We start from the raw sequence: 18,787 nt of genomic DNA, 5'->3' as shown, positions 1-18,787 counted from the left end.
TGAATTGGTGATGAGCGAGTGTACTCGTTGCTCGGGTTTTCCGGAGCACGCTTGGGTGGTCTCCGAGTATTTGTTTGTGTTCGGAGATTTAGTTTTCATTGCGCAGCTGTATAATTTACAGCTACTACCCAGCCTGATTACATGTGGGGATTCCCTAGCAACCAGGCAACCCCCACATGTACTCAGCCTGGCTCGTAGCTGTAAATCATTCAGCTGTGGCGATGAAAACTAAATCTCCAAGCACTAACAAATACTGGGAGACCACCCGAGCATGCTCGGGAAAACCCGAGCAACGTGTATACTCGCTCATTACTAGTCTGAATACGTATGACCATGTGATACTTCAGTTTTTCTTTTTTATTAAATTTGCAAAAGTTTCTACATTTGTTTTTTTTTTCAGTCAACGTGGGGTGCAGAGTGTACATTAATGTGAAAAAATGAACTTTTTTGAATTTACCAAATGGCTGCAATGAAAGCGTGAAAAATTTAAAGGGGTATGAATACTTTCCATACCTTATTAGACTGTGTTGTAGTTTCAATTCAGTCAGTGTTTTATCAGTAAGATATTAACACTCCTGACTAGGTGTCACTTGCACAGCAGTCCATCTAATCTGGGCAACACCACCCCCACCACTGATTAGCAGCTTGCTGACAAGGTACACCAGAAGCTGCTAGTCAGGAGAGTGGGTGGGGTTATACAACGCTCACCATTTTGACCACTGCTACATCTACAGTGGGTATTGAAAGTATTCATATCCCATTAAATTTTTCACATTTTGTTTCATTGCAGCCATTTTGGTAATAATAATAAATTTGCAAAAATTACAAAATTTCATTTTTTTTTCAGTCAAGATGGGGTACAGAGTGTACATTAATGAGAAAAAAATGAACTTTTTTGAATTTACCAAATGGCCGTAATGAAAGTGAAAAAAAAATTAAAGGGGTCTGAATACTTTCCGTACCCACTGTACTACAGATAGAATAGGGAGTTTGTCAAAACTATACCAAGCAGTCCAGTGAATGATACATCCCTGTAATCATGCTCTCTTTTCATGCATTAGGCTGCTCTCAGATTGCATAGTAAAAACCTGCTGACATATTCCCTTTAAACCACTGAGAAGTCAAGTGAATATCATTTAGTATCTCATAACAATGGCACCTGTAAAGCAGTAAGATTTATTAGGACCCAAGAAAACATTGGCAAGCATAAGAATCTGGGTGACAGAAGAGGGCCATACTATCATGGCCAGACAACTGGTTCAGATTATTCAGATTATTCCCAAAACATCTAGTGGGCTATACCCAATATGCAGTTAGTATCTACTAAAAGTGAGTTGAGCAACAGCAAAAAATAAACTGGATACAAGATCATGGGTACTCAAGACTCATTGATCTGTACTGGAGATGAAGGCTAGACTGGTTTCACACATCCCTGAAAAACAGAAAATGCTCTGATCAGAAGACATGGCTTGTCCACCTAAGAAGCAATTGGCTCCGGTTAGGAGACGAAGTAGTTGGATGTAACTAGTTTAGTCAATCTGGCCCAATCTCACAGAAAGTTAACTGTAACATAGACTACTTAAAAGTTAAAGATACTCTGTCGGCATAGTATGACTTTTCAAACCAAGTACAGGCGCTTGGTGCATCATGACATGGCCAACAATTAAGTGCATCTTCCCACTTACTTATTTCTCTATCTCCACCCCTCCCCTCCTTTGATTGATGGCTGTGGCTTGCTAGTTTTTAGAAAACAAAACTTAGCAATGGAGAGGTGTCTATAAGTCACATATCTATTACTAATCCTATAGTTATATGGTAAATAAGGACACAGCAAAAATAAAGCCCTTTATTAGAAATAAAACAAACTACACTTTTCCTTTTTTATTTAAAAATAGCAAACACCGTTATACTCACCAAACGCCTATTCCACCAAAGCCCTCATTCTCCTGTAATTAAACAAAAATAAAATAACAACAATATTCCTCACCTGTCAGTCGTTCTGTCCCACGCCGTAATCCGTGTCTGGGCGAAAAATATTTTTCAACCTTGACGGTGCCAAAATGCAACAATCCAGGCTGAGAACCACTGGTGACTGAACTGCTGCAAGTGCAGCCTCAGTGACCGGCAGTGACATCGTCTAGGTTACCTCCGGTCACACAGGCTGCAATCCCAGCCGGGCTGAAGTGCCATAATGTCAGTGAGATCCCCTCTAGCATCGTAAGAGTTTTTCTTTTCAGCATGACAAACACCCGGTATTTGAGCAGCCGAACCCGAACAGTAACACGGACTTCCTGATGAAGTGCGTGTTCGTTGTCCATGCCCGAACAGTTGGTGTTCGATATGGACGCCGAACTTTGCTGTTCGGGTTCGCCCATCTCTAACAGGGAGCCTGTACTTGGTTTGGACAGTCAGTCTGAGACAACAAGACAACAAGTACAGGTGCTTGGTGCACCCTTGGTGTGGTCAAACAATTCAGTGCAATTTCCCACGTACTTGTTTTCCCTCTATCTTCACCCCCTTGATTTTGATTCACAGCTCTGGTTTTATGAAGACACAGATGGATGGAGAAAAATGGAAAACGAGTAAGTTGGAAGATCTATTGAACTGTTTGGCTTGCCAAGGGTGTTCCAAGTGCCTATACTTGGTTTGAACAGTCATTCTGTGATTACAGATTCTCTTTAATGTTAGCTATGATTGAAATGTGTCAGAAAACACTGTGCATCAAAGCTTGCTACCTATGGAGCTGTATAGCTGCAATCTGGTCAGAAGGCCCATGCTTACCCCTATCCATCACTAAAAAATGCTAGAAAATTATTAATTAGTGGGCTAGAAATCTTGTGAGAGTATGGGAGCCATACATGTAGTACGGTGTAGTATTTAGTAAGGCTATAGATAAGTATGATCTAAAGACAAGCCATTTGCCAGTTTACTCCTGTGTAACCTATTGACCAGATGACCTTGATGAAGAGAAGCTGTTATCAGAGGTTAAAATAAAATGTTGTATGTATTTTTGTGGTGTTGTCACCTATGTAAACTAAACCTAACCAAACTCTGCATTTTATGTATGCCATTTGTTATGAAAGGTAATTCAGTACCACAATGGACATAGAGGTCAGCGCACATACAGTGAACTGGCAATAACCCAAAAAACAAGAACGAGCTCTGAGACGTGGGAACTCTGTTGACTGCAATCCCTAATCCTCTCCAACCACACTAAAGGCAGCCGTGGATTGCGCCTAACGCTCCCTATGCAACTCGGCACGGCCTGAGAAACTAGCTAGCCTGAATATAGAAAATAAGCCTACCTTGCCTCAGAGAAATACCCCAAAGGAAAAGGCAGCCCCCACATATAATGACTGTGAGTTAAGATGAAAAAACAAATGTAGAGATGAAATAGAATTAGCAAAGTGAGGCCCAACTTTCTGAACAGAGCGAGGATAGGAAAGGTAACTTTGCGGTCAACACAAAACCCTACAAAAACCACGCAAAGGGGGCAAAAAGACCCTCCGTACCGAACTAACGGCACGGAGGTACACCCTCTGCGTCCCAGAGCTTCCAGCAAGCAGTAAAAAACAAATTGACAAGCTGGACAGAAAAAAACAGCAAACAAATAGCAAAGAGGAACTTAGCTATGCAGAGCAGCAGGCCACAGGAACGATCCAGGAGGAAACAGGTCCAATACTAGAACATTGACTGGAGGCCAGGATCAAAGCACTAGGTGGAGTTAAATAGAGCAGCACCTAACGACTTCACCACATCACCTGAGGAAGGAAACTCAGAAGCCGCAGTACCACTTTCCTCCACCAACGGAAGCTCACAGAGAGAACCAGCCGAAGTACCACTTGTGACCACAGGAGGGAGCTCTGCCACAGAATTCACAACAGTACCCCCCCCCTTGAGGAGGGGTCACCAAACCCTCACCAGAGCTCCCAGGACGACCAGGATGAGCCATATGAAAGGCACGAACAAGATCGGGAGCATGGACATCAGAGGCAAAGACCCAGGAATTATCTTCCTGAGCATAACCCTTCCACTTAACCAGATACTGGAGTTTCCGCCTTAAAACACGAGAATCCAAAATCTTCTCCACAATATACTCCAACTCCCCCTCCACCAAAACCGGGGCAGGAGGATCAACAGATGGAACCATAGGTGCCACGTATCTCCGCAACAATGACCTATGGAATACGTTATGTATGGAAAAAGAATCTGGAAGGGTCAGACGAAAAGACACAGGATTAAGAACCTCAGAAATCCTATACGGACCAATAAAACGAGGTTTAAACTTAGGAGAGGAAACCTTCATAGGAATATGACGAGAAGATAACCAAACCAAGTCCCCAACCCGAAGTCGGGGACCCACACAGCATCTGCGATTAGCGAAACGTTGAGCCTTCTCCTGGGACAAAGTCAAATTGTCCACTACATGAGTCCAAATCTGCTGCAACCTGTCCACCACAGTATCCACACCAGGACAGTCCGAAGACTCAACCTGCCCTGAAGAAAAACGAGGATGGAACCCAGAGTTGCAGAAAAACGGTGAAACCAAGGTAGCCGAGCTGGCCCGATTATTAAGGGCGAACTCAGCCAAAGGCAGAAAGGACACCCAGTCATCCTGATCAGCAGAAACAAAGCATCTCAGATATGTTTCCAAGGTCTGATTGGTTCGTTCGGTCTGGCCATTAGTCTGAGGATGGAAAGCCGAGGAAAAAGACAAGTCAATGCCCATCCTACCACAAAAGGCTCGCCAAAACCTCGAAACAAACTGGGAACCTCTGTCAGAAACGATATTCTCTGGAATGCCATGTAAACGAACCACATGCTGGAAAAACAATGGCACCAAATCAGAGGAGGAAGGCAATTTAGACAAGGGTACCAAATGGACCATCTTAGAGAAGCGATCACAGACTACCCAAATGACTGACATCTTTTGAGAGACGGGAAGATCTGAAATAAAATCCATAGAGATATGTGTCCAAGGCCTCTTCGGGACCGGCAAGGGCAAAAGCAACCCACTGGCACGAGAACAGCAGGGCTTAGCCCGAGCACAAATCCCACAGGACTTCACAAAAGTACGCACATCCCGCGACAGAGATGGCCACCAAAAGGATCTAGCCACTAACTCTCTGGTACCAAAGATTCCAGGATGACCAGCCAACACCGAACAATGAACCTCAGAGATAACTTTATTCGTCCACCTATCAGGGACAAACAGTTTCTCCGCTGGGCAACGATCAGGTTTATTAGCCTGAAATTTTTGCAGCACCCGCCGCAAATCAGGGGAGATGGCAGACACAATTACTCCCTCTTTTAGAATACCCGCCGGCTCAGATACACCCGGAGAGTCGGGCACAAAACTCCTAGACAGAGCATCCGCCTTCACATTTTTAGAGCCCGGAAGGTATGAATTCACAAAGTCAAAACGGGCAAAAAACAACGACCAACGAGCTTGTCTAGGATTCAACCGCTTGGCGGACTCGAGATAAGTCAAGTTCTTATGATCAGTCAAGACCACCACGCGATGCTTAGCTCCTTCAAGCCAATGACGCCACTCCTCGAATGCCCACTTCATGGCCAGCAACTCTCGATTGCCCACATCATAATTTCGCTCAGCAGGCGAAAGCTTCCTGGAAAAGAAGGCACATGGTTTCATCACCGAGCAATCAGAACTTCTCTGCGACAAAACAGCCCCTGCTCCAATCTCAGAAGCATCAACCTCGACCTGGAACGGAAGCGAAACATCTGGTTGACACAACACAGGGGCAGAAGAAAAACGACGCTTCAACTCTTGAAAAGCTTCCACCGCAGCAGAAGACCAATTGACCAAATCAGCACCTTTCTTGGTCAAATCGGTCAATGGTTTAGCAATACTAGAAAAATTGCAGATGAAGCGACAATAAGAATTAGCAAAGCCCAGGAACTTTTGCAGACTTTTCAGAGATGTCGGCTGAGTCCAATTATGAATGGCTTGGACCTTAACAGGGTCCATCTCGATAGTAGAAGGGGAAAAGATGAACCCCAAAAATGAAACCTTCTGAACACCAAAGAGACACTTTGATCCCTTCACAAACAAAGAATTAGCACGCAGGACCTGAAACACCGTTCTGACCTGCTTCACATGAGACTCCCAATCATCCGAGAAGATCAAAATGTCATCCAAGTACACAATCAGGAATTTATCCAGGTACTCTCGGAAGATGTCATGCATAAAGGACTGAAACACTGATGGAGCAACGGCAAGTCCGAATGGCATTACTGGATACTCAAAATGGCCCTCGGGCGTATTAAATGCAGTTTTCCACTCATCGCCTCGCTTAATACGCACAAGATTATACGCACCTCGAAGATCTATCTTGGTGAACCAACTAGCCCCCTTAATCCGAACAAACAAATCAGATAACAATGGCAAGGGGTACTGAAATTTAACCGTGATCTTATTTAGAAGGCAGTAATCTATACAAGATCTCAGTGAACCATCCTTCTTGGCTACAAAAAAGAACCCTGCTCCTAATGGCGACGATGACGGGCGAATATGCCCCTTCTCCAAAGACTCCTTCACATAACTCCGCATCGAGGCGTGCTCAGGCACAGATAAATTAAACAGTCGACCTTTTGGGAATTTACTACCAGGAATCAAATCGATAGCACAATCACAATCCCTATGCGGAGGTAGGGTATCGGACTTGGGCTCATCAAATAAATCCCTGTAATCAGACAAGAACTCAGGAACCTCAGAAGAGGTGGATGACGAAATAGTCAGAAATGGGACATCACCATGCACCCCCTGACAACCCCAGCTGGACACAGACATGGATTTCCAATCTAATACTGGATTATGGACTTGTAGCCATGGCAACCCCAACACGACCACATCATGCAGATTATGCAACACCAGAAAGCGAATAACCTCCTGATGTGCAGGAGCCATGCACATGGTCAGCTGGGTCCAGTACTGAGGCTTATTCTTGGCCAAAGGCGTAGCATCAATTCCTCTCAACGGAATAGGACACTGCAAGGGCTCCAAGAAAAACCCACAACGCCTAGCATACTCCAAGTCCATCAAATTCAGGGCAGCGCCTGAGTCCACAAATGCCATGACAGAATACGATGACAAAGAGCAGATCAAGGTAACAGACAGAAGAAATTTTGACTGTACCGTACCAATGGTGGCAGACCTAGCGAACCGCTTAGTGCGCTTAGGACAATCAGAGATAGCATGAGTGGAATCACCACAGTAGAAACACAGCCCATTCAGACGTCTGTGTTCTTGCCGTTCAACTCTGGTCAAAGTCCTATCGCACTGCATAGGCTCAGGTTTAAGCTCAGGTAATACCGCCAAATGGTGCACAGATTTACGCTCGCGCAAGCGTCGACCGATCTGAATGGCCAAAGACATAGACTCATTCAGACCATCAGGCATAGGAAATCCCACCATGACATCCTTAAGGGCTTCAGAGAGACCTTTTCTGAAAATAGCTGCGAGCGCACCTTCATTCCACTGAGTGAGTACGGACCACTTTCTAAATTTCTGACAATATACCTCTATTTCATCCTGACCCTGACACAGAGCCAGCAAATTCTTCTCTGCCTGATCCACAGAATTAGGCTCATCGTACAGCAATCCGAGCGCCAGGAAAAACGCATCAATATTTCTTAATGCAGGATCTCCTGACGCAAGAGAAAATGCCCAGTCCTGAGGGTCGCCACGCAAAAAAGAAATAACGATCCTAACTTGTTGAACTGGGTCACCAGAGGAGCGAGGTTTCAAAGCCAGAAATAGTTTACAATTATTTTTGAAACTCAGAAATTTAGTTCTATCTCCAAAAAACAAATCAGGAATAGGAATTCTCGGTTCTAACATAGAATTCCGAACCACAAAGTCTTGAATAGTTTGTACTCTTGCCGTGAGCTGATCCACACATGAAGACAGACCTTTAATGTCCATTGCTACACCTGTGTCCTGAACCACCCAAATGTCTAGGGGAAAAAAAAGGCAAAACACAGTGCAAAGAAAAAAAAATGGTCTCAGAACTTTTTTTTCCCTCTATTGGGAATCATTAGTACTTTTGGCCTTCAGTACTGTTATGAAAGGTAATTCAGTACCACAATGGACATAGAGGTCAGCGCACATACAGTGACCTGGCAATAACCCAAAAAACAAGAACGAGCTCTGAGACGTGGGAACTCTGTTGACCGCAATCCCTAATCCTCTCCAACCACACTAAAGGCAGCCGTGGATTGCGCCTAACGCTCCCTATGCAACTCGGCACGGCCTGAGAAACTAGCTAGCCTGAAGATAGAAAATAAGCCTACCTTGCCTCAGAGAAATACCCCAAAGGAAAAGGCAGCCCCCACATATAATGACTGTGAGTTAAGATGAAAAGACAAACGTAGAGATGAAATAGATTTAGCAAAGTGAGGCCCAACTTTCTGAACAGAGCGAGGATAGGAAAGGTAACTTTGCGGTCAACACAAAACCCTACAAAAACCACGCAAAGGGGGCAAAAAGACCCTCCGTACCGAACTAATGGCACGGAGGTACACCCTCTGCGTCCCAGAGCTTCCAGCAAGCAGTAAAAAACAAATTGACAAGCTGGACAGAAAAAAACAGCAAACAAATAGCAAAGAGGAACTTAGCTATGCAGAGCAGCAGGCCACAGGAACTATCCAGGAGGAAACAGGTCCAATACTAGAACATTGACTGGAGGCCAGGATCAAAGCACTAGGTGGAGTTAAATAGAGCAGCAGCTAACGACTTCACCACATCACCTGAGGAAGGAAACTCAGAAGCCGCAGTACCACTTTCCTCCACCAACGGAAGCTCACAGAGAGAACCAGCCGAAGTACCACTTGTGACCACAGGAGGGAGCTCTGCCACAGAATTCACAACAGCCATACTAATACATCCCTGTCACATACATTTAGGGTATGTGCACACGTATGGATTTCTTGCAGAAATTTACTGAAGAAAACCAGAAATTTTCTGCAAGAAATCCGCGTTTTTTTCCCGGTTTTCTTAGCATTTTGCAAGCGTAATTAGCTTGCAGAATGCTAAAGTTTTCCAAGCGATCTGTAGCATCGCTTGGAAAACTGACTGACAGGTTGGTCACACTTGTCAAACATGGTGTTTGACAAGTGTGACCAACTTTTTACTATAGATGTTGCCTAAGCAGCATCTATAGTAAAAGATAGAATGTTTAAAAATAATAAGAAAAATTAAAAAAATGGTTATACTCACCCGCAGACAGCCGATCTCCTCAGCGGCGTCCGTTCCTATGGATGGTGTGTGTGTGCAGGACCTTCCATGACGTCGCGGTCACATGAGCGGTCGCGCGACCAATCACAAGACGGCGACGACATCGCAGGTCCTTCACACAGAGCATCTATAGGAATGGAAGTGGCAGCGTGCACCGCTGAGAGGCAGGAAGACATCGAAGGTGAGTATATCACTGTTTTTTATTTTAATTCTTTTCTTTAACCAATTATATGGTGCCCAGTCCGTGGAGGAGAGTCTCCTCTCCTCCACCCTGGGTACCAACCGCACATAATCTGCTTACTTCCCGCATGGTGTGCACAGCCCCATGCGGAAAGTAAGCAGATCAATGCACTCCTAGGTGTGCGGAGTCACCGCAATTCCGCAAATTTAATGAACATGTTGCTTTTTTTTCCGCGATGCGATTTTTTTCGCGGAAAAAAAAAGCAACATTTGCACAAGAAATGCGGAATACATTGTAAATAATAGGAGGCATATGTAAGCGTTTTTTCGCTTTTTTTGCATTTTTAAATACTGTACGTGTGCACATGGCCTTAGGTAATTCTGCAATGTAATGCTTGCTGAGAGATAAAACAAACGAAGATTTTCTGAAGAAATAACATTCTTGATTACAGGAGACTTATTTAATAACCTGTCTGGAGCTCACAGAATAATCTTCTGAGAATCAAATTGTTTATTGCTTCTGACATCTCACAAACATTTCAATGATCATTATAATTATTCGTCTATAAGACTACCACACAGGACAAGGAGTGGGTAAAAAAGACTAAAACCTAAAAATGTAATTTCTGTTATCAGATTTACTCATTAACGTGACACTAGATACAGTAAATTGAGTCCTTAATTCCGTTAAAGTATCTATTGCAAGGAAAAGTACAGTATTGCCAGGCCATTGTGATTATCTGTTTGCAGTATATGCTGATTTTTACTTATTTATTTAGTTAATGTTTTTAAAGGGACTCTGTCACCTGAATTTGGAGGGAACAATCTTCAGCCATGGAGGCGGGGTTTTTGGGTGTTTGATTCACCCTTTCCTTACCCACTGGCTGCATGCTGGCTGCAATATTGGATTGAAGTTCATTCTCTGTCCTCCGTAGTACATGCCTGCATAAGGTAATCTTGCCTTGCGCAGGCGTGTACTATGGAGGACAGAGAATGAACTTCAATCCAATATTGCAGCGAGCATGCAGCCAGCGGGTAAGGAAAGGGTGAATCAAACACCCAAAAACCCCGCCTCCATGGCTGAAGATTGTTCCCTCCAAATTCAGGTGACAGTGTCCCTTTAAGATAAAAAATGTTGTCAAAATTGGATGGAGCCATTAAACTCTATTTTCAAAAGATCTGCTCATTTCTACAAAGAATGTATTCATGTTTCTGCTTTTCTGCATTACTTTGCCACAACTTCAGATAGTGATGGCGGGTATTTAGGCAATCTACTCTGATGATTCTAAAGGCAGATGAATGTAAATGTATATATTTTTTATTTAGGGACAATCTCAGTATGTTTACTTTAAAGTTAAGTTTACAGGTAATTTGATGTGTTGACTTAGGCTATGTTCAGAAAAGCAATATATAGGGTGATGCTGCATTTCCTTGCCCTGTCATAGAAAACGTACAAGAAAACTCAAAATTAGCAGAGTGATGCCTACATACTAAGGATTTATGAGGTTCCTAGTGGTATGCCATTACTTCCAAATAGAAATGCAAGGCATTGGGTCATGATTATGTATATGAGACTCCATGCATGCTATGCTCTTATGATTCTGTACAAATGTGGCGCCCCAGGGTTCTGGTCGTCACAGTAGCATTGCTTTCCTTACGGGGAGGGTGATGTTACGTTTGGAGGCAAGAAGGGATAACTGTAACCAGGTAACACAAGCATGCAACACATTCACACTCCAGGCCACCAGGGGGAGCTTTTGATCCTATTTACTATGATTGCTAGTTTAGGAGGGAAAGGTCAGAACAGTTCTTGCCAGGAAACAGACTGGATCAGTCTGAGGCAGAAGAGGGTTTACTGAGCTGTGTAGCCGCAGAGCAGCAGCTCCTGGAAAGAGACATTCAGACAGCTGAATATATTGCAGTGAACGTGCAAAAGAGCAAATCTCAGGAGAGGATACCAGTGTGAGACCAGCCACGAGCAGGCTGCCTACTTCTGAGGCGCAGAGACCGGTAGCTGGAACACCGAGGTTGTAAGGCCCTCCACAACTTACAGCAGAGACCGGCAGGACAGCTGAACTTCACGTTACCTGTCCGCCCTAATACCAAGGAGACACGGTGACAACCTTAGAGCCCGGGGCGTGCTAGAGTCCCTATAAACAAACTCAAGTCACCAGTCATACGGGTTATGTCCTATTCTATATGGGAGACAGAGAGAGAGAACATCTGTGAGGACCTTATCTGAAGCCATAGGCAGTAAGGGACTACAACACCACGGCGCTAGAGGGAAGGCTTTGATTTCCACCTGGAAAAGGAGACTCCTAACTTTCCTCTAAGCTGCCCGGACCCTGCCTGCCCTGTGATCTGGTGCCCTGGACTGTGGCTGCCTGAAGTCGACAGTAAACAAAGAGACTGCAACCCTGTGTCCTCATTCTTTACTGCGCCATTCACCATCTACCATCTACACACCAGGAGCCCTGGGGATATACTTCACCTGTGGGAAGTTATAACATCTAGCTGCCATAAAATCACCCCAGTGGACCCCTTAAAGCAGTGTCTGTCCCCACTGACCGAATACCACAGATGGCATCACAAACATAAACTTTATTCCCTTTAAAGACCTTTCCCCTTTTACATGGGTGCCCAGGGCCACGGACCGGGTCTCCACTGTGACATCCCCCTGTAAAACGCAGGACCCGTTACTGAGTACCCCACAGCCCTGGCAGGGCGACTCACAAACTCTTTACATCCTTATAAGTGTTTGGGGCCCTGTTGTAGGTGCTGACCTCTGATTTCAACTAACAAGTCAACCAACAAATTTCTTGTTTTTCTTTTAAATATGAAAAAATGTATATTCCGTTACATAACTTACAGTATTAAAGATTTGTTCTTCTCCTAACCCCTTTACCCCCAAGGGTGGTTTGCATGTTAATGACCAGGCCAATTTTTACAATTCTGACCACTGTACTTTTATGAGGTTATAACTCTGGAACGCTTCAGCGGATCCTGGTGATTCTGACAATGTTTTCTTGTAACATATTGTAATCATATTGTAATTCATGATAGTGGTAAAATTTATTTGATATTACCTGTGTTTTTTGTGAAAGAAATGGAGATTTGGTGAAAATTTTGAAAATTTCGCAATTTTCCAACATTGAATTTTTATGCAATTAAATCACAGAGATATGTCACACAAAATACTTAATAAGTAACATTTTCCACATGTCTACTTTACATCAGCACACTTTTGGAACCAACATTTTTTTTTGTTAGGGAGTTATAAGGGTTAAAAGTTGACCAGCAATTTCTCGTTTTTACAACACCATTTTTTTTAGGGACCACATCTCATTTGAAGTCATTTTGAGGGGTCTATATAATAGAAAATACCCAAGTGTGACAACATTCTAAAAACTGCACCCCTCAAGGTGCTCAAAACCACATTCAAGAAGTTTATTAACCCTTCAGGTGTTTCACAGGAATTTTTGGAATGTTTAAATAAAAATGAACATTTAACTTTTTTTCACAAAAAATTTACTTCAGCTCCAATTTGTTTTATTTTACCAAGGGTAACAGGAGAAAATGGACCCCAGAAGTTGTTGTACAATTTTTCCTGAGTACGCCAATACCCAATATGTGGGGGTAAACCACTGTTTGGGCGCATGACAGAGCTCGGAAGCGAAGGAGCGCCATTTGACTTTTCAATGCAAAATTGACAGGAATTGAGATGGGACGCCATGTTGCGTTTGGAGAGCCACTGATGTGCCTAAACATTTAAACCCCCCACAAGTGACACCATTTTGGAAAGTAGACCCCCTAAGGAACTTATCTAGAGGTGTGGTGAGCACTTTGACCCACCAAGTGCTTCACAGAAGTTTATAATGCAGAGCCGTAAAAATAAAAAATCATATTTTTTCACAAAAATGATATTTTCGCCCCCAATTTTTTATTTTCCCAAGGGTAAGAGAAGAAATTGGACCTCAAAAGTTGTTGTCCAATTTGTCCTGAGTACGCTGATACCCCATATGTGGGGGGAACCACCGTTTGGGTGCATGGCGGAGCTCGGAAGGGAAGGAGCGCCGTTTGGAATGCAGACTTAGATGGATTGGTCTGCAGGCGTCACGTTGCATTTGCAGAGCCCTTGATGTACCTAAACAGTAGAAACCCCCAAGTGACCCCATATTGGAACCTAGACCCCCCAAGAAACTTATTTAGATGTGTTGTGAGAACTTTGAACCCCCAAGTGTTTCACTACAGTTTATAATGCAGAGCTCGGAAGGGAAGGAGCACTGTTTTACTTTTTCAACGCAGAATTGGCTGGAATTGAGATCGGACGCCATGTCGCGTTTGGAGAGCCCCTGATGTGCCTAAACAGTGGAAACCCCCCAATTATAACTGAAACCCTAATCCAAACACACCCCTAACCCTAATCCCAATGGTAACCCTAACCACACCTCTAACCCAGACACACCCCTAGCCCTAATCCCAACCCTATTCCCAACCATAAATGTAATCCAAACCCTAACTTTAGCCCCAACCCTAACTGTAGCCTTAACCCTAGCCCCAACCCTAACTGTAGCCTTAACCCTAGCCCCAACCCTAACCCTAGCCCTAACCATAGCTCTAACCCTAATGGGAAAATGGAAATAAATACATTTTTTAAATTTTTTAATTTTTCCCTCACTAAGGGTTTGAGTAACTTTTATAGCGGGTTATTTAGCGGATTTTTATCTTTGGCAGCCGTCACACACTGAAAGATGCTTTTTATTGCAAAAAATATTTTTTGTGTTACCACATTTTGAGAGCTATAATTTTTCCATATTTGAGTCCACAGAGTCATGTGAGGTCTTGTTTTTTGCGCAACGAGTTGATGTTTTTATTGGTAATGTTTTCGGGCACGTGACTTTTTTTGATCGCTTTTTATTTCGATTTTTGTGAAGCAGAATGATCAAAAACCAGCTATTCATGAATTTCTTTTGAGGGAGGCGTTTATACCATTCCGCCTTTGGTAAAATTGATAAAGCAGTTTTATTCTTCGGATCAGTACAATTACAGCGATATCTCATTTATATAATTTTTTTATGTTTTGGCGCTTTTATACGATAAAAACTATTTTATAGAAAAAATAATTATTTTGACATCGCTTTATTCTCAGGACTATAACTTTTTAATTTTTTTGCTGATGATGCTGTGTGGTGGCTCGTTTTTTTCGGGGTAAGATGACGTTTTCAGCGGTACCATGGTTATTTATATCTGTCTTTTTGATCGCGTGTTATTCCACTTTTCTTCGTGTCGGCTCGTTCACGAACGACACATCACTAATCCGGGCCTGCAGCGAGGAAGGAGGTAGGAGACCCTCGCAGCAACGCGATCATATTGCGTTGCTGTGGGGGTCTCAGGGAAGCCCGCAGGGAGCCCCCTCCCTGCGCGATGCTTCCCTGTACCGCCGGCACACCGCAATCATGTTTGATCGCAGTGTGCCAGGGGTTAATGTGCCAGGGGCGGTCCGTGACCGCTCCTGGCACATAGTGCCGGATGTCAGCTGCGATAGGCAGGGGGGAGCGCGGCCGATCGCGTATGACGTACTATCCCGTCGGTGGTCATACGGGCCCACCCCACCTCGACGGGATAGTACGTCATATGTCAGAAAGGGGTTAAAGGCAGTGCTCTGCAATACAGTATGTCACTGTTCATACATCAAATGCCTGGTGCTCCATAATATGGAGCCACAAACACCATACGTGAATACTGTCGAACAGAAAAAAAAAGATGGAAAGAGAGCTTGGATATATTTTGAGTATAAGTCAAAATAAGACTTTAAACGGTTGACCTAACACCCATCAATGCAACCAGCATTTTGGTAGCAAGAAATTAAAGTCCAAAAACACATTTATTTGCACATGGAAGTTTTCAATTGTGGGTGATACACTATTAATTCAATGTTGCCCTATTTTATTGTGCATTTGATTAGCACGGTCATGTAGGAATAGCTTTTATCTATCAGTGGTTGACTTAAGATATTATTTGCTTTGCACATACTACAGCTCAAGAAATGTACGGTATGTTTAATTGTGCTTGTCTGCCACAATAAAACTTTCCTGTTTGTTTTTGTAGGTGCCAGACGTGCCAACATGGGCCCAAATGCTAGACCTGCTCAGCCTGCAAGTCAGAGTGTACAGTCTGCTCAGCAAGGTATATACTCTCCAGATATATTGCCTTCACATAACAGACTGAAATCATACAAAAATGTGTCTGTCCATGAATGAGCTTCATCTGGTGAAGTGCATAGAGCTGAAGACCATATTTACTGGGCATGGACAATGCTTCCAACTGGAATATCCCTCTAGTTATAGCCCATATTGAAGAGTTAATGTGAGATTATTTATAGTATATCAGTTAAAGCACTCTAAAATTGGAACGCACAACCGGGAGGCCAATGTGGCCTGCAATGTCATCCTGTGTGGACCCCAAAGATAAAGACACCAAAAATGCTTATCTGACAGGATAATTTATATGTGAGTAGTAAAGATGTGTGATTATACTCAAGTGAGAATGAACTCTATTCAAATATTACAACAAATATTGCCAAGATTTTTTGTAATTTGTTTCCATGCAGATTCAGCTGAATAGCGGCTGCCATGGAATAAAAAAAAAAGGAATGTGTGCTCTGTAGGAGTTTTTTACCATTTTAATCAATTGGACACCTAATTCGAAGTATTTTATGTGGTTTTAGATATGGATTTAGGAGCAAAACCTATTTCTAAATCCTTTCTTAAAAAAAAAAAATACTCATACTATTACAGTTGTTGGTAAGTAGAATTTACGTTTATCAGACATTTATGGTAATACTAGATGGAGGCCTAATGCTATTGCATCAGGAGGGCGGTAATGTCATGAAGGGGGCAGGCATGCGGCACTGTTAGTTGACTAATGGCATCCTGTGATAATCTAATGACTTTTGCATCAGGGGACTCATGTGCTTGACGCCTACGCTTATATGCATTGTTTTTGTCCCAACGATGCTGTTGCTCTTCAAGACGTCTCATTTGCCCTTTGTTGTCTTCCACGTTGTGTCTTTGCTGCTTTGCTTTCGTTGTCATTGGTGTACTTTTTAGGAGGAGCCATGTTGGCATTGATATTTGCTTTTTAAAGGGGTTTTCCCATGAACAAAAGTTCATTTTAAAAATTGTCTGTGTCTGACAGTGTACAGAACATACCACAGCTCCTTGGCAGGGGAGGAAGCAAAAGACAATACTGACATTACAGCAGGAGATCGCAGTGGATACATTTTGTGAGGTAAAATATTTTTTAAAAAACAGTCAGTGAAATATTTTACCTCACAAAATGAATCCACTGTGATCCCCTGCTGTAATGTCCGTATTGTCTTTTGCTTCCTCCCCTGTCCAGGAGATGTGGTATATTCCGTACACTTTCAGACAGACAATTTTTAAAATGAACTTTCATTTGTGGGAAAACCCCTTTAATGTGACCGGCTTCCTCTGCCTGTAGACACGTCACGAATCTGACGCCGGGATCTGCCGAATGATTCACTGCACCTGAACTTAATTGGCACAGTACATCATACCGCCACCATCTCTGTGTAGACAGATAGCAACGGTCACATTAAAACTGCGTATGCACTCCTCCTGTACAAAGATGGTGGCGGTCAGTGAATCATTCGGCTGATCCCGACAGTGTGGTCATGACTGTTCCACTGGTGGTACCGCGCATGAGGCTGTGGGAGTGTGAGGTGCATACGGCATATAGAGTGTGTGTGGTGCGACGGTGTTCCGCTGGTGGTACCGCGCAATAGGTTGGTACCAGCAGCAGTTTCCATATTGAGACACGCATCACTTGGGTGTCTCAATATGGCGGTTGGTTTAATTCCTCCGCTTGGAATTCTGGGATATGGTAACATCTGGACAGAACAGGAAATGAAAACATTACAAGGCAATTCTATAACTAGATAACTTTTTGATGTGTAATAAAAGTCACAGAAGGTAAAAATTTAAGTTTGGGTGTGGCCCTTGGGATTGTTTCAGTATGACAAATTTGACTCTTGAACCAAAACAGTTGTGTGACCCTGCTCTAAAAGAACATTTGCAAAGGGTTTGCTTGATATCTTTACTATATTTCCTCCATGTGTATCATTGCTTACTAATTGCAATGTAAATATCATCAGTTCAAATCTTCAATTTGTCAGCAGATTTGTGCTATTTAATTTGAAAGAAGCATAATATAGGACCTGAGACCCTGATTCCAGGGTTGTCACTTATTAGGCTGTGTGGTGTAGTTTCAATACAATAAGTGTTTTAGCTGCAGGAGATTATCACTGGTTGACTAGGTCTTGAGCAAGCCAGTCCAGCTAATCTTTGTAACTCATCTCCCACCACTGATTGGCAGCTTGCTGACATTGTACAGTGTACATAAGATGCTGTAATCGGTGTTGTGGGCAGGTTATACAGAGCTCAGCATTCAGACCACTGCTAGATCTACAGCAGAACAGAATTTCTACGAAAACTGCATCAAGCAGCCCAGTAAGTGACATATCTCTGGAATCGGGGTCTCTGTCCCTACATTATATGCTCTCAGACTACATGGCAAAAAGCATACTTTAAAATTGCTTACATATTTTGATTAACAGCTCCTCCAGCAAGTGGCAGATCAGCACCAAGGCCAGCTCCAGCCAACAGATTTCCTGACGGGCAAGGTATTGATTTATTATTTCTGCACATTCAGTCATCATAGGAAATGTTAACTAGCTTTTTGTATAATTATAATAAGGGCATTGAAAGTTACCGTATTTATTGGCTAAATATGTAATATACACTAAACTTAAACTGTAACCGTCATTTTAGAACACATAAAAATAAGCAACTTTTTAATAGATCTCATCAGAAAAATCTGCTTCTTTTTTTCTGCCAAAATTCATAATTTATCATGAAATTCTCAATTCTGAGGTAAAATCTGTATTCAATGAAGACCCTTTCCCATTACTGAGATAGCGCAGTTGGTGCTGATGAGATTCTATGTAGATGGAAAGTGGGAGGAGCTGTCTCTAGCTCCTCCCTCCTCCATTTACATGCAATTGTATCCATAGCAACCGTCATCTCCTATTTCAGTAATGTCTTCACTGAATACAGATTTTACCTCAGAATTCAGACTTTCGTTAATGAATGATGAATCCTGGCAGCGAAAGAAGCAGACTTTTCTGATGAGATCTATTACAAAGTTGCTTATTTTCATTTGTACTATTGAATTATGTAATATAAATTAAAAATACAGTTACTCTTTAAGACGACCTTTTAACAAATTTTACATGTTGAACTGGAAACAAGGTGCAATAATGGCGGCAGA

At 42.9% G+C, this 18,787-nt stretch overlaps 1 protein-coding gene across 1 annotated transcript in view; it reads left to right on the top strand.

The window, feature by feature from the left end:
* The window catches only part of RPH3A (rabphilin 3A), a 507,416-nt gene that overhangs the window by 375,889 nt on the left and 112,740 nt on the right, over positions 1-18,787 (top strand). Inside the window, exons 9-10 of the mRNA XM_069754762.1 lie at positions 15,545-15,622; positions 18,075-18,140. Of these exons, the coding sequence (XP_069610863.1) occupies positions 15,545-15,622; positions 18,075-18,140 (144 nt within the window). The remainder of the gene's footprint in view (positions 1-15,544; positions 15,623-18,074; positions 18,141-18,787) is intronic.

Source organism: Ranitomeya imitator, chromosome 1 (genome assembly GCF_032444005.1).
Source record: "Ranitomeya imitator isolate aRanImi1 chromosome 1, aRanImi1.pri, whole genome shotgun sequence".
Classification (NCBI taxonomy): Eukaryota; Metazoa; Chordata; class Amphibia; order Anura; family Dendrobatidae; genus Ranitomeya; species Ranitomeya imitator.
The sequence above is the reverse complement of the archived record's forward strand: the minus strand, read 5'-3'. Positions and strand labels throughout refer to the sequence as shown.